The sequence below is a fragment of the Anolis carolinensis genome, chromosome 4, assembly GCF_035594765.1.
Source record: "Anolis carolinensis isolate JA03-04 chromosome 4, rAnoCar3.1.pri, whole genome shotgun sequence".
NCBI classification, from domain to species: Eukaryota; Metazoa; Chordata; class Lepidosauria; order Squamata; family Dactyloidae; genus Anolis; species Anolis carolinensis.
In genome coordinates this window covers 251,137,280-251,150,286 of record NC_085844.1, presented here as the reverse complement: position 1 = coordinate 251,150,286, position 13,007 = coordinate 251,137,280, and the positions used below count along the sequence as shown (strand labels likewise).

Sequence of the window (13,007 nt, the reverse complement as noted above, 5' to 3'; positions counted from 1 at the left end):
ATAAGCAATGGGGCCTGGCAGTACTAACTCGAGCACAAGCGGCCAAAGAAAACAAACGTACTGCCATTTCCACGGGGGGAGGAGAAATATGGGAGGAAGAGTTGAAGCGAGCGTATGGAATGGACAAATGGTTACAAACAAACAAAGAAAAGGGAGAATTGTGTGGGGATTTGGTGTTTGTAAATAAGAAATTGTATATTCCTGAATGTTTAAGACGAGAAATGTTAAGGAAGTACCATGATAACAAGGGTGCGGGTCATCTAGGCCCCACCAGGACTATTAAACTGTTGGCCAAACAATGCTGGTGGCCCGGAATGAGGAAAGACGCCAGGGGGTACGTCACGCAGTGTGAATTATGCGCAGAGGGAAAAACACCACCGGGGAAGCCCCAGGGGCTATTGCAGAAGGTGGTAGAGCCCATGAGGCCATGGGAATGCGTAGCCATGGATTTTGTAGGCGAACTACCCCCCAGCAGAGGCCACAGATACATTTGGACAATATTGGACTTATTCTCAAAACAGGCACACTTTGTGGCTCTGCCAAAACTTCCTTCAGCTGAAAAACTTGCTGATTTGTATGTGAAGCACGTATATCGCCTACATGGGTGTCCCGACAAGATAATTAGTGACCGGGGAGTCCAATTTACTGCAAAATTTTGGGGAAAATTCTTACAGCTGTTAGGAGCAGAAAGGAACCTGAGCTCGGCCTTTCATCCCGCGACCAACGGGGGGGTCGAACGTACCCAACAGACACTGTGCCAATTCTTAAGGATGTACACCAATTATAGACAGGATGATTGGGCGGACCTTCTTCCGTTTGCTGAGATGGCTTTTAACGGGGCCGTACATTCGGCCACAGGTCGTGCCCCATTCGAAATAGTATACGGACAGGAGGTGGCACCTTTCCCCAGGCTACCCGAGTGGAAGGAAGGGGAGGGCCAGACCGACGAGGAATGGCCGGCCAAAATCAAGCAAGGGTGGCGAACCGTGGTAGAGGCATTGCGGGAAACACAAAAGAAGTACAAGCTCTTTGCGGATCGTAGGCGCCGAGAGGGGGACAAATTGGGCGAAGGAGATCTGGTTTGGCTGAGCACAAAAAACCTGAAATTGGGGTTCCCATCCAAGAAATTGGCTCCACGCTATATAGGGCCATTCAGGGTAGCAAAAAGAATAAACGAAGTGACCTATGAGCTGAGGCTACCAAAGGACCTAGGAAAGGTACACCCGGTATTCCATTGCAGCCTGTTAAAAAAGTATAAAGGAACTCTGGACAGCGGAGAACAATAGTTGTGTTTAATCTTTTCCTTCCAGGACGAAGGGGAGGAGGACGCCATGTCAGAACCCTGCTACTAGAGCCTGGATGTGGCTCTGAGTTTCAGGGTCACTGACATCGATAAGACACCTGCGTCCCAGGACTCGGAGGAGAAACGGCTGATGGACTTGGCGGGGAATTTGCGCGGGGTTTTACTGAGCGGGAAGAGACTGTTCAAATGAGGGGGAGGGTATATAAAGGAGGGTTGGCCGGAGCCTCCCATTCTTGGCTTTTCTGATGTTCATGTTTCCTACAGTAAAAGTTTCTGGTGATATCACAGAGAGTCTTGTGTGTTCATTCAGGAGCGGCTGTGGTGAGCTGACACAGAACAATTTTCCTAAATATGCCAGGAACTGACTGAAGGACCTTCCATGTCTCATCTACCCATGATCTCCAAAGTTTTCCTATTTAAACCCAACATTTTCAAAAGGAAAGCTTGAAAGCAATGTGACAATGCTCTAGAAAACATCAACTTACATCAATGATGCCAACGCTTGAAGATTCCAGCTCGAGAGCAATACTGAGGGACAAGAATATAGGATATTGTAAGAATCCAAGTGTCAAAAAAGAACCTCTTTCCAGAGAATAAAATAGTAGAGTAGCTGGATCGATGTATCCAAGTATGTCTGCGACTTCAAGTTGCCCATTGAAGTACAGTACGATGGGTTTTCTTAGTCAAGGAAAGCTTAGGATGGATCTACACAGCCATATCCAAGCCAGATTGTCTGCTTTGAACTGGATTATATGGCAGTGCAGACTCATATAATCCAGTCCAAAGCAGATAACGTGGACTATCTTTTGATAATCTAGATTGTATGGCAGTGTAGAAGGGGGCTTAGAGGTGGTTTTATCAGGTTCCTCCTTTGAAATGGAGCAACTGAGATTCTTTGGAAGCTCTTCTGGGCTTCTGGAAGGTTCTTCTTCTTGACTGCTACTCCCAGAATCCCTAGAATTCTGGGAGTAACAGTCCAAAAAGACCCCTTTCCCCATGCCCTGGGAGTTCTAGCCTGAAGCATTTGGGTAAAGAGACCAAGGTCAGATCTTGTGTCTCTATGTGCCTTCAAGATATTTATCAACTCTAGCAAACAATGGACTTCCTAGGGTTTTCTGAGGCAAGGAAGACTCAAGGGTGTTTTTTCCCTTCAGGAAAATAGCCTACAATGCCTAGGATTTGTGGTTTCCTATCCCAGCACTATCCAGGGCTGAAAGAAGACTTTGGGATGAGTTCCCCAACTATGTTTAGATATTTATTTATTTATTTTATTTACAGCATTTATATTCCGCCCTTCTCACCCCGAAGGGGACTCAGGGCGGATCACATTACACATATAGGCAAACATTCAATGCCTTTTAACATAGAACAAAGACAAGACAAACACAGGCTCCGAGCGGGCCTCGAACTCATGACCTCCTGGTCAGAGTGATTCATTGCAGCTGGCTTGCTCTCCAGCCTGCACCACAGCCCGGACACATTATATTGCTACAACAGAGTTCGATACCTGTCCAGTGAGGGTGCAGTAGTTCTATAGAATTAATGCAGTGTTACCCCACTTTAACTTTCATGATTCAGTACAATGGAATCCACTGCTTTTGGCAGAAAAGGCTCAAGATCTTTTAAAACTACAGCTCCCAGGATTGCATTGAGTCATGGTGGTTAAAGTGGGGTCAACCAATTTCAATTCTACACTGAAGACGCACCCTAAATTTCACCATGGCTTTTATTCTTGATGCCAAGTGAAGCTTTCGTAGACCAGTGAGTTTAAAAAAGGTATCTCGAGAATGAGAGCAGATGCATGTAAAGAAGATATCAATGCTTTGGCCATTTCTTCTCCTTGTTCTTCTCACTAAGCTTTTCAATAAATCAAAATAGTTTATTGTACGGGCCCAAGGCCACGACAAAAAGCAACACATGCCCACAATAGTATTCTCGGAGCAATAGATACTGAGCAGAAGCCATAATCATGCTCCCGCAAGGAGCTAAAACAATGCCAGTTAACAGTAATTTTAAAAAAATATATATTGCAAACGAGTTCACATACAGATGCATATTGTAATAGAGTCCACTTAATCCTTAGAGTCTCCTCAGCAGTTGATGTCAATTTTATCTAATTCTATCTTTCTGATCTTTTTGCAGATAGAGCAAACAGGGCTACTTTATAAGTTACACAGTCATTTGTGTCACTCAGCAGAAAATGCAGAGTTTCTGCTAAGCAATTCCCTTTAGTCAGCAAGGGTTCCAGGTGTCTTTCTCTTGGGGCACTATATAATGGACAGACTAACAGGTGGCTTCAGGGCTCACCCTGAGGCTTTTTCAAAAGACAATCCAACTTGTAATGCAACCCAAAGGCTATGTCATCAGCGTAGCACTTTCTAAAAATAATAATAATCTGCTACTCGAATCACAGCAATATATAATGGCAACCCTACAATCACCCCAAATGATATGAAAAGCACTGTATGAGCACCAAAACACTTACCTGAAGAGTAAAAGGCCTAGATTCAGTTTGCTATTGGCCACAGAGATAGCGACTTTCGCAGAAATACTCTGCAAATACACATTTGAGAAAGCATAAAACCGTTACTAGGGAGAACAAGGTGGTAAGATTCCCACTTCCCATTATCATGGGAGAATCAAACCAGGGTTCAAGGGTTTGTGACCCATGAAAAAGAAGAGACTTTATTTATGAAGGTACTACTACTCACACATCTCACGACGACTACAGAAATTTTAGATCCGTCTGCTTTCTTGGCAAAGATCTCGATTTTAGCACTGAGAGTCACAGTAGCACCAGTACTGTCGAAAGCAAAGAGAGGATTTGTTCCAATGGTAATTTTAAAGGAGAGATCGCCCTGCAGAAAGAGAGAGAAATAAAGATGATCAGCAGTAAAGTTCCACTGCCACAGATACTGCAATACTCAAACCCAGTTTTGCACTCTTCCCCAGGAATGTTGTTCCAGGAGGGTTATTACACGTACCGCGGCAAGGTTCGGAAGAACCTAGAGAGAGATAGAGAGAAAGGAAATTTAGCATGGAATCTCAAAGAAGCTGTTAGTATGCTATCAGTAGCACCTGCCATATCTTTTTGCTAAATATAACCACATATGACTACTGCGTACATGCATTGTGCCTCTTGTATTACCTGTACTACAATATGTATTAGTTATCCAATTATATGCTTTTAATACTTAATAATATGACCATATATTAAATATCCGATGATTTAATGAGCATCTATGTAACCAAGGTGATAGGTAACGTTTGAAGATTGCTTGATAGAGAAATAATTGGTTAGTAACAACCAGGTAGACCCAAAACCACATTAACTAGGGTTAAATTAAATAGGGTTAAATTAAATAGGGGCATATGTCAAGTGTCAGATTTATGAATGAGAATAAGTGGTACCGAAGGCAGAAGTGTGCGTGTATAGGATTGTCTACATGGAGTAGAATAATACGGTATAAAAAACAATGAATAGAGAGTGTGAAGTTTATAGAAATAGATCCATTCTTGTCTATTTTTTGTTTGTTGGTGTAGTTTGTGTCTATGTAGGTACAGTAGAGTCTCACTTATCCAAGCTAAACGGGCCGGCAGAAGCGTGGATAAGCGAATATCTTGGATAATAGGCCCGGGCTGTGGCGCAGGCGGGAGAGCAAGCCAGTGCAATTAACTGCAATGAATCACTCTGACCAGAAGGTCATGAGTTCGAGCCCTGCTCGGAGCCTATGTTTGTCTTGTCTTTGTTCTATGTTAAAAGGCATTCAATGTTTGCCTATATGTGTAATGTGATCCGCCCTGAGTCCCCTTCGGGGTGAGAAGGGTGGAATAGAAATGCTGCAAATAAATAAATAAATAAATAAGAATGCAAATCTATCTTGTTTAAGCTGAGTTAAGAATTAACCCAAGATTCCCCACTGCAGAAATAAGGCCCAGTACAACCTGAAATTTCACCTCCACTCTCCATTCAGTCCAAACAACCATCCCAGGCCACGCTTCTAATCTGACACGCACTTCCCAATCCCAACTGGATCTTTCAGTGGGCACCCCCTTGGTGTCACAGGTGAGTTTGGTAACTTTGGTGCATACAGTAGGGATGTGCCATCCATTAAAAAAAGGTTCAAAAATCATTCCAAAACTGGGGGGCACCAGCATTTCATTGCTAAAGTGTTTCTAAAGCATAATTAGTAAACAAAGTTACTATAACGAGAGTAACAAAATTTTGTTACTATTTTGTTACAGTAATTGCGCATAATAAATTACTATAACTGGGGAAAATTCAAGGGCTCCTTTCTCCCTCATTCTAAAGCTATTGGAGTGAAATTTGCTACAATAGTAGAATACACTTACCACTATTAGCCAACCAAATTCCAGAACATTTCGCTTATCCATAGATTTTTGGGGAATTTTCAAAAATTTTATAAACTTTTTTTTTAAACTACAAGAGTTATCCACTTGAATTTTGCATACAATGCACAAGATAACCAGGGCATCAATCCTCAGAAGTTTCATAAAGATTCACACATCTACAGATTTTGGGGATGTTTAAAAATTTAGACAAAAACAATTTATCCACAGTGAAAAACGGAAAAGTATGGTATATAACAGGGGTCCCCAAACTAAGGCCCGGGGGCCGGATGCGGCCCTCCAAGGTCATTTACCTGGCCCCCGCCCTCAGTTTTATAATATATTTTTATATCTGTTTTAATAATATAATATATTGTATATACATATAATATTGATACTAATATTATGTTACACAATATAATACTAATAATAATACCATATAATAATATTAATTATATATTATATATTACATATAATATTACAGTATAGCGGTATAGTTCAATATAGTAATATATAATGCTAATATTGTGCTATGCTAATAATATAATATATTGTATGTACATACAGCTGCTCTGAGTCCCCTTCGGAGTGAGAAGGGTGGGATATAAATATAGTAAATAAATGCAGTAAATAAATAATTAATTTTAGACTTAGGCCTGGCCAAAGTCTGAAATGACTTGAAGGCACACAACAACAACAACAATCCTAATTAACTTGACTATCTCATTGGCCAGAAGCAGGCCCACATTTTCCATTGAAATCCTGATAGGTTTATGTTGGTTAAAATTGTTTTAATTTTAAAATATTGTATTGTTCTTTCATTGTTGTTGTTGCTGTTTTGCACTACAAAAAATAAGACATGTGCAGTGTGCATAGGAATTTGTTCGTTTTTTGTTTTTGTTTTTTTCAAATGATAATTCGGCCCCTCAACAGTCTGAAGGATTGTGGACCGGCCCTCTGATTCAAAAGTTTGAAGACCCCTGGTATATAATATAATTTAAAGTGACTAATTTATAAGTTCTATATTTCTATAGTAATATAATCTTTTATATATCCAATCTGTAACAAGAAATCATATCCGGTATGAAATACCGAATGAAATTTCAGTATGAAATACCGAAAAAAGAAGATTGGTTACACAAAGTGCTAGAGATTATGAATATGGACCGACTTACATATTGGTTAACGCCCAACCACGGCCTACCCAAAAAAGAAACTAACTGGGACCTTGTAAAAGATTATTTGAAACAGATGAAGATAGACCTCATTTGTTGAAAGTATGCAATCTCAAGGAATAGAAGAAGACAGAGGGGAAGCAGAACTGAAACAAGAATATATGGACTGGATTAAATTATAGGACTATCAAAGTAAGAAGGAAGTCAACAAACTTTTTTATACTTTTTTTTCTTCTAGAATTCATTATTGTTAGATATAATTTCCCTTTTAAATATATATTTCTATACATTTTTTTTCTCCCTTTTTTCCCATTTTTCTTTCTCTTAGCCTTTCTTTTCCCTTATATTCCTACTTTCTATACAACCAAAATGTTCTCACTCTTTTGTTGTAATCTTATTTTATTTTATTTTATAAGACTAAAAGCTCAATAAATATATTGGGGGAAAAAACAAATAATCTCCAACTTGTATAAGAAAGGGATTGTGGTGACGTACCTATTTAAGTCTGAACTGGATTTAAATGAATTTAAATTTAAACTGGATTTAAAAAACAATTTATCCCCCAAATAAACAACAACAGCAATCCCTTCGAATGTCTGTCTGTCTTTATGACATACAACCACATAACTTCAACTTTGCACAGATTTATACTAATACTTACTTTAGTTCTTTTTGAAGATTCAATAATTTTATTTTGTTATTATTAGACTGACTCTAAATGGCTAGTTGCTGCAGCCCTCATTTGGGGCTTTCTGATGCTGAGCACTGCATCCTGGGAAACGTAGTTTAGGGCAGGGCCTTTCGCATTCTTGCCACAAGGGCCTCGCCTCCCAAACTACATTTTCCAGAATGCTGTGTTCTCTGTCTTCCGCCCATTAACTTTAGTCCTGCCCCAGTGCCTTTGCTTATGGCAACTGAGTCAAAAGAAAAGGATTGGTTTTTAAAACACTTTATGTTCTCTTGGCTTTGCCACAGTTGCTTAATGCTTATGCTGAAAATTAAACTGACCTTGGGAGGCATCTGAAATGAAAATGATTGGTGAGCGTTTTGATTCTTGTTTTGATTCTTAAATCCCTCCCGCACCTTTCTTGCATGTTTCTAATATTGATTCGTATCCACAGACCTAACAGACGTGATACGAAATAAGAAACATAACAATGATTTTGCACACCCCTAGCATACAGAAAGGAAATGTGTATGAGGAACACAGCTTTATTAGCTGTGGTAGTATAATTTATATTAAGTGGGGGAAAAAATCTTTATCGGTTTTTTGTGTGTGGGACATTGTTGGGAAGATGCTGGGGATATATGCTAGTTTTGTACCAATGTAAAGTCTGCAACTTAAAGTACTGTATAGATTATGCTCTGGACTAACATATGAAGCTGCATAGTAGCTAGTGAAAATTATAATGTTATCTGCATTGTGAAGCAGAACACTTTCATTGTAGTTTGTAGGATTTTTCTCTCCAGCTTCATCTTCCTACACTTACAGGCTCAGAAATGGTATCTTACAATCCTTCCTTGACTATATGACTCTCAGAATACAGATAATAGAAGAGGGATAGCCTCTTCCATATTTATTAAAAAAAAACAGCAACTACAATGAAAATGTGTTAAACATAGATGCTAACAAATCAGTGGGAAACTTCCACATTCAGTAAATTATTTACATAATAATAATTAACAGTATAATAACAGTATAATTGTATTTTCATTTTGATGTGTTTTTATCTTCTGATGATTGTAATTACTCGGGCTTGGCCCCATATAAGCCACCCTGAGTCGCTTTGGGGAGATGGAGGTGGGGTATACAGTAGAATCTCACTTATCCAACACTCGTTTATCCAACGTTCTGGATTATCCAACGCATTTTTGTAGTCAATGTTTTCAATACATCGTGATATTTTGGTGCTAAATTCGTAAATACAGTAATTACTACATAGCATTACTGCATATTGAACTACTTTTTCTGTCAAATTTGTTATATAACATGATGTTTTGGTGCTTAATTTGTAAAATCATAACCTAATTTGAGGTTTAATAGGTTTTTCCTTAATCCCTCTTTATTATCCAACATATTCGCTTATCCAACATTTTGCCAGCCCGTTTATGTTGGATAAGTGAGACTCTACTGTAATAGAAGAGGGATAGACTCTTCCATATTTTTTTTTAAAAAACCCAGCAACTACAATGAAAATGTGTTAAACATAGATGCTAACAAATCAGTGGGAAACTTCCACATTCAGTAAATTATTTACATAATAATAATTAACAGTATAATAACAGTATAATTGTATTTTCATTTTGATGTGTTTTTATCTTCTGATGATTGTAATTACTCAGGCTTGGCCCCATATAAGCCATCCTGAGTTGCTTTGGGGAGATGGAGGTGGGGTATATTAAAAAAGTTGTTGTTATGTTTATGTATTTTTTATGATGGTCATTAATTTTGGTTGGTTGCTGTTTGTTTGATGAGTTTTTTCTGGAATAAAAATTGATGAAAGAAAGGAAGGAAGGAAGGAAGGAAGGAAGGAAGGAAGGAAGGAAGGAAGGAAGGAAGGAAGGAAGGAAGGAGGGAAGGAAGGAAAGAAAGAAAAAGAAAGAAAGAAAGAAAGAAAGAAAGAAAGAAAGAAGAAGAAAGAAAGAAAGAAAGAAAGAAAGAAAGAAAGAAAGAAAGAAAGAAAGATGAACGGAAGGAAGGAAGGAAGGAAGGAAGGAAGGAAGGAAGGAAGGAAGGAAGGAAGGAAGGAAGGAAGGAAGGAAGGAAGGAAGGAAGGAAGGAGGGAGGGAGGGAGGGAGGGAAGGAAGGAAGGAAGGAAGGAAGGAAGGAAAGTCACTCACCTCATCTGGAAGCAGAGCCAGAATAACATCTTTCAGTTCTTCAGCTTTAGAGAACTATTGTAAAGAAAGGAAGGAAGAGTTTTAGGGCATTAACTTGAAAAGCAAATACCTTGCTACTTACATGAAGGCTATGAGTGAAGTATGCAAAATGGGCATGCTGTGTTAATGCATTGCTATGGATCTGTCTTTGTATGTGGCAGTCTTGGAGTTGTCCTTGTATTTAACCAGGGAGAAGATAGATGTATATGTATGTGTGTGTGTGCTTATGTATATTATACACATACACAAACACACACATATACACATTCTATATGTAAGTGTGGAATAAGTGGATGTATTGGAAAAGCACTGACTTTTAGAAATAGTATAAAGGTACTTATATTTATGGATATACAGAAATATAAGTACTATTATACTTATTCCACCAATTCTGTGTTATCAGTTGGGAGCCCCTCCCCAAAGCAACAATACAGTAATATACAATACTAATATTGTGCTATATTAATAATATAAAATACTAGCTGTGCCTGGCCACGTGTTGCTGTGGCGAAATATGGTGGTATGGGAAATAAAGTATTGAGGAATTGGTGGTAGTTAAGGTAAAGGGTAAAGGTGTGGAGTCCAGATAATCCAGTTAAAGCAGACAATATAAGATTATATGGGTTATATAGCTGTGTGGAAGGGCCTTGAGTCTACACTGCCATCTAATCCAGTTAAAATCTGATAATCTGTATTTTATAGGCAGTGTGGAAGAGGCCTAAGTGAGGCCTAACTCTGCCTGTCCCCTGGGTGAGTGGGTTGCTAGGAGACCAAGTGGGCGGATCTTAGCCTTCTAACTGGCAGCAATTGGATAAAAACAATTATTCCTCTCCCTCTAATTAGAACTTTATTTTTCTTTTCTTTTTGTTGTATCAACCTAGAGGCGTGGGTGATGGGTTGTGTTGTCAATTTTCGAGGTTGTGGGGTGTTTAGTTTTGTTGTTTTGGCGGTTGCCAGGATTCCATCACTCTTTTATATATATAGATTGTATACAGTGCTCCCTCACTTATTGCGGGAGTTACGGTCCAGGACCACCCGCAAAAAGTGAAAATCCGCAAAGTAGGGACACTATATTTGTGTTGTTTACAATCTCACTGATGCTGTCCGACTGTGTTGTTTACAATCTCAAGAAACTACTTCAGCCTCCTTTTCTCTCCCTTTGGCTTCTTCATCCTTCCTTCCTTAGGCTTCTCCTTAGAAAGGAAGGAGAAAGAGAGAGGAAGGAAGGGAGTTTTATTATATTCTTTTAGTGTTTATTGAAAAACCACGAAACAGCGAATCCATGAAAAGCGAACCGTGAAGTAGTGAGGGAACACTGTATACATATAATATTGATAATGATAATATAATGTAATACAATATAATGCTAATAATAATATAATGCTAATAATAATTATATTTATATATTACATGTAATATTACTAATATTACAATATAGTGATCTAGTACAATATGGTAATATACAATGCTAATATTGTGCTATGCTAATAATATAATACATTGTATGCGCATATAATATTGATCATAATATTGTAATACAATACAATACTAAACATAATAATACAATATAATAATATAATAATTATATATATTACACGTAATATTACTAATAATATTGCAGTACAGTGGTCTAGTACAATATGGTAAAATACAATGCTAATATTGTGCTATGCTAATAATATAATATATTGTATGCACATATAATATTGATCATAATATTGTAATACAATACAATACTAATCATAATAATACAATATAATAATATAATAATTATATATATTACACGTAATATTACTAATAATATATATTGTGTTATGCTAATAATAATATATGCTAATAATATAATATATTATATGCGCATATAATATTGATCATAATATTGTAATACAATACAATACTAATAATGATATAATATCATAATATGATAATTATATATACTATATGTAATATTACTAATAATATTGCAGTATAGTGGTCTAGTACAACATAGTAATATATGATACTAATATTGTGCTATGCTAATAATATAAGATATTTTATGTACATATAACTTGTAAGCTCCTCTGAGTCCCTTTCAAGGTGAGAAGGGTGGGATATAAATGTCATAAATAAATAATAAATAAATAAAGGCAAACGTTGAATTCTTGAAATACAACAGTACAACTGTAATAACAAAAAATGATAAGTCAACATATAAATGCAATTTATGAATAATAACACCTATTAAAATGAATAATGACACCTATTGGGGCCGGGCTGTGGCGCAGCTGGCTAGTAACCAGCTGCTATAAATCACTACTGACCGAGAGGTCATGAGTTCGAAGCCCGGGTCGGGTTAAGCCTCCAACCATTAACAGCCCCGGCTTGTTGTTGACCTATGCAGCCCCGAAAGACAGTTGCACCTGTCAATTAGGGAAATTTAGGGACGCTTTATGCGGGAGGCTAATTTACAACACCATAAAACTACCAGCAAAACACAAGGAAAGGAATGAGGAAGTACAGCCACTACTGGACGGTGAAGCAACAGCTCCCCCTGTGGCCGGAATCGTGAAGCTGGAAAAATGTTAAAAATGCCTCTGAGTTTATCTAATGTATGTTGCTTGTCTGTTGGCATTGAATGTTTGCCATATATGTGTTCATTGTAATCCGCCCTGAGTCCCCTTCGGGATGAGAAGGGTGGAATATAAATACTGTAAATAAATAAATAAATAAATAAAACTAATTTCTCGAGTTTTTCAGCCCTTTTTTAGGGCTGAAAAAGCCCCGCTCGGCTTATACTCGAGTAGGGGTCCTGGCGGGCTTATATTTGGGTCAGCTTATACTTGAGTATATAGGTAATCAAAGTTGGACAGTCTTATCTTATTAAAGTCTTATTATTATCTTAAATTACAGTTTAATGTAAATATTCAAACAACATTTAACCTACTGATGCCTCAATTAATGTAATTTTATTGGTACAGTAGAGTCTCACTTATCCAACGTTCTGGATTATCCAACGCATTTTTGTAGTCAATGTTTTCAATATATCGTGATATTTTGGTGCTAAATTCGTAAATACAGTAATTACTACATAGCATTAATGTGTAATGAACTACTTTTTCTGTCAAATTTCTTGTATAACATGATGTTTTGGTGCTTAATTTGTAAAATCATAACCTATTTTGATGTATAATAGGCTTTTTCTTAATCTCTCCTTATTATCCAACATATTCGCTTATCCAACGTTCTGCTGGCCTGTTTATGTTGGATAAGTGAGACTCTACTGTATCTATTTTTATTTTTGAAATTTACCAGTAGCT

At 37.7% G+C, this 13,007-nt stretch overlaps 1 protein-coding gene across 1 annotated transcript in view; it reads right to left on the bottom strand.

Annotated features, from left to right (window-relative positions):
- LOC134298562 (BPI fold-containing family B member 4-like) overlaps positions 1-13,007 on the bottom strand; it is a 53,826-nt gene that overhangs the window by 21,077 nt on the left and 19,742 nt on the right. Inside the window, exons 10-14 of the mRNA XM_062979193.1 lie at positions 9,670-9,723; positions 4,288-4,308; positions 4,015-4,161; positions 3,789-3,856; positions 1,789-1,831 (exon numbers count right to left, since the gene is read on the bottom strand). Coding sequence (XP_062835263.1) covers positions 1,789-1,831; positions 3,789-3,856; positions 4,015-4,161; positions 4,288-4,308; positions 9,670-9,723 — 333 coding nt within the window. The remainder of the gene's footprint in view (positions 1-1,788; positions 1,832-3,788; positions 3,857-4,014; positions 4,162-4,287; positions 4,309-9,669; positions 9,724-13,007) is intronic.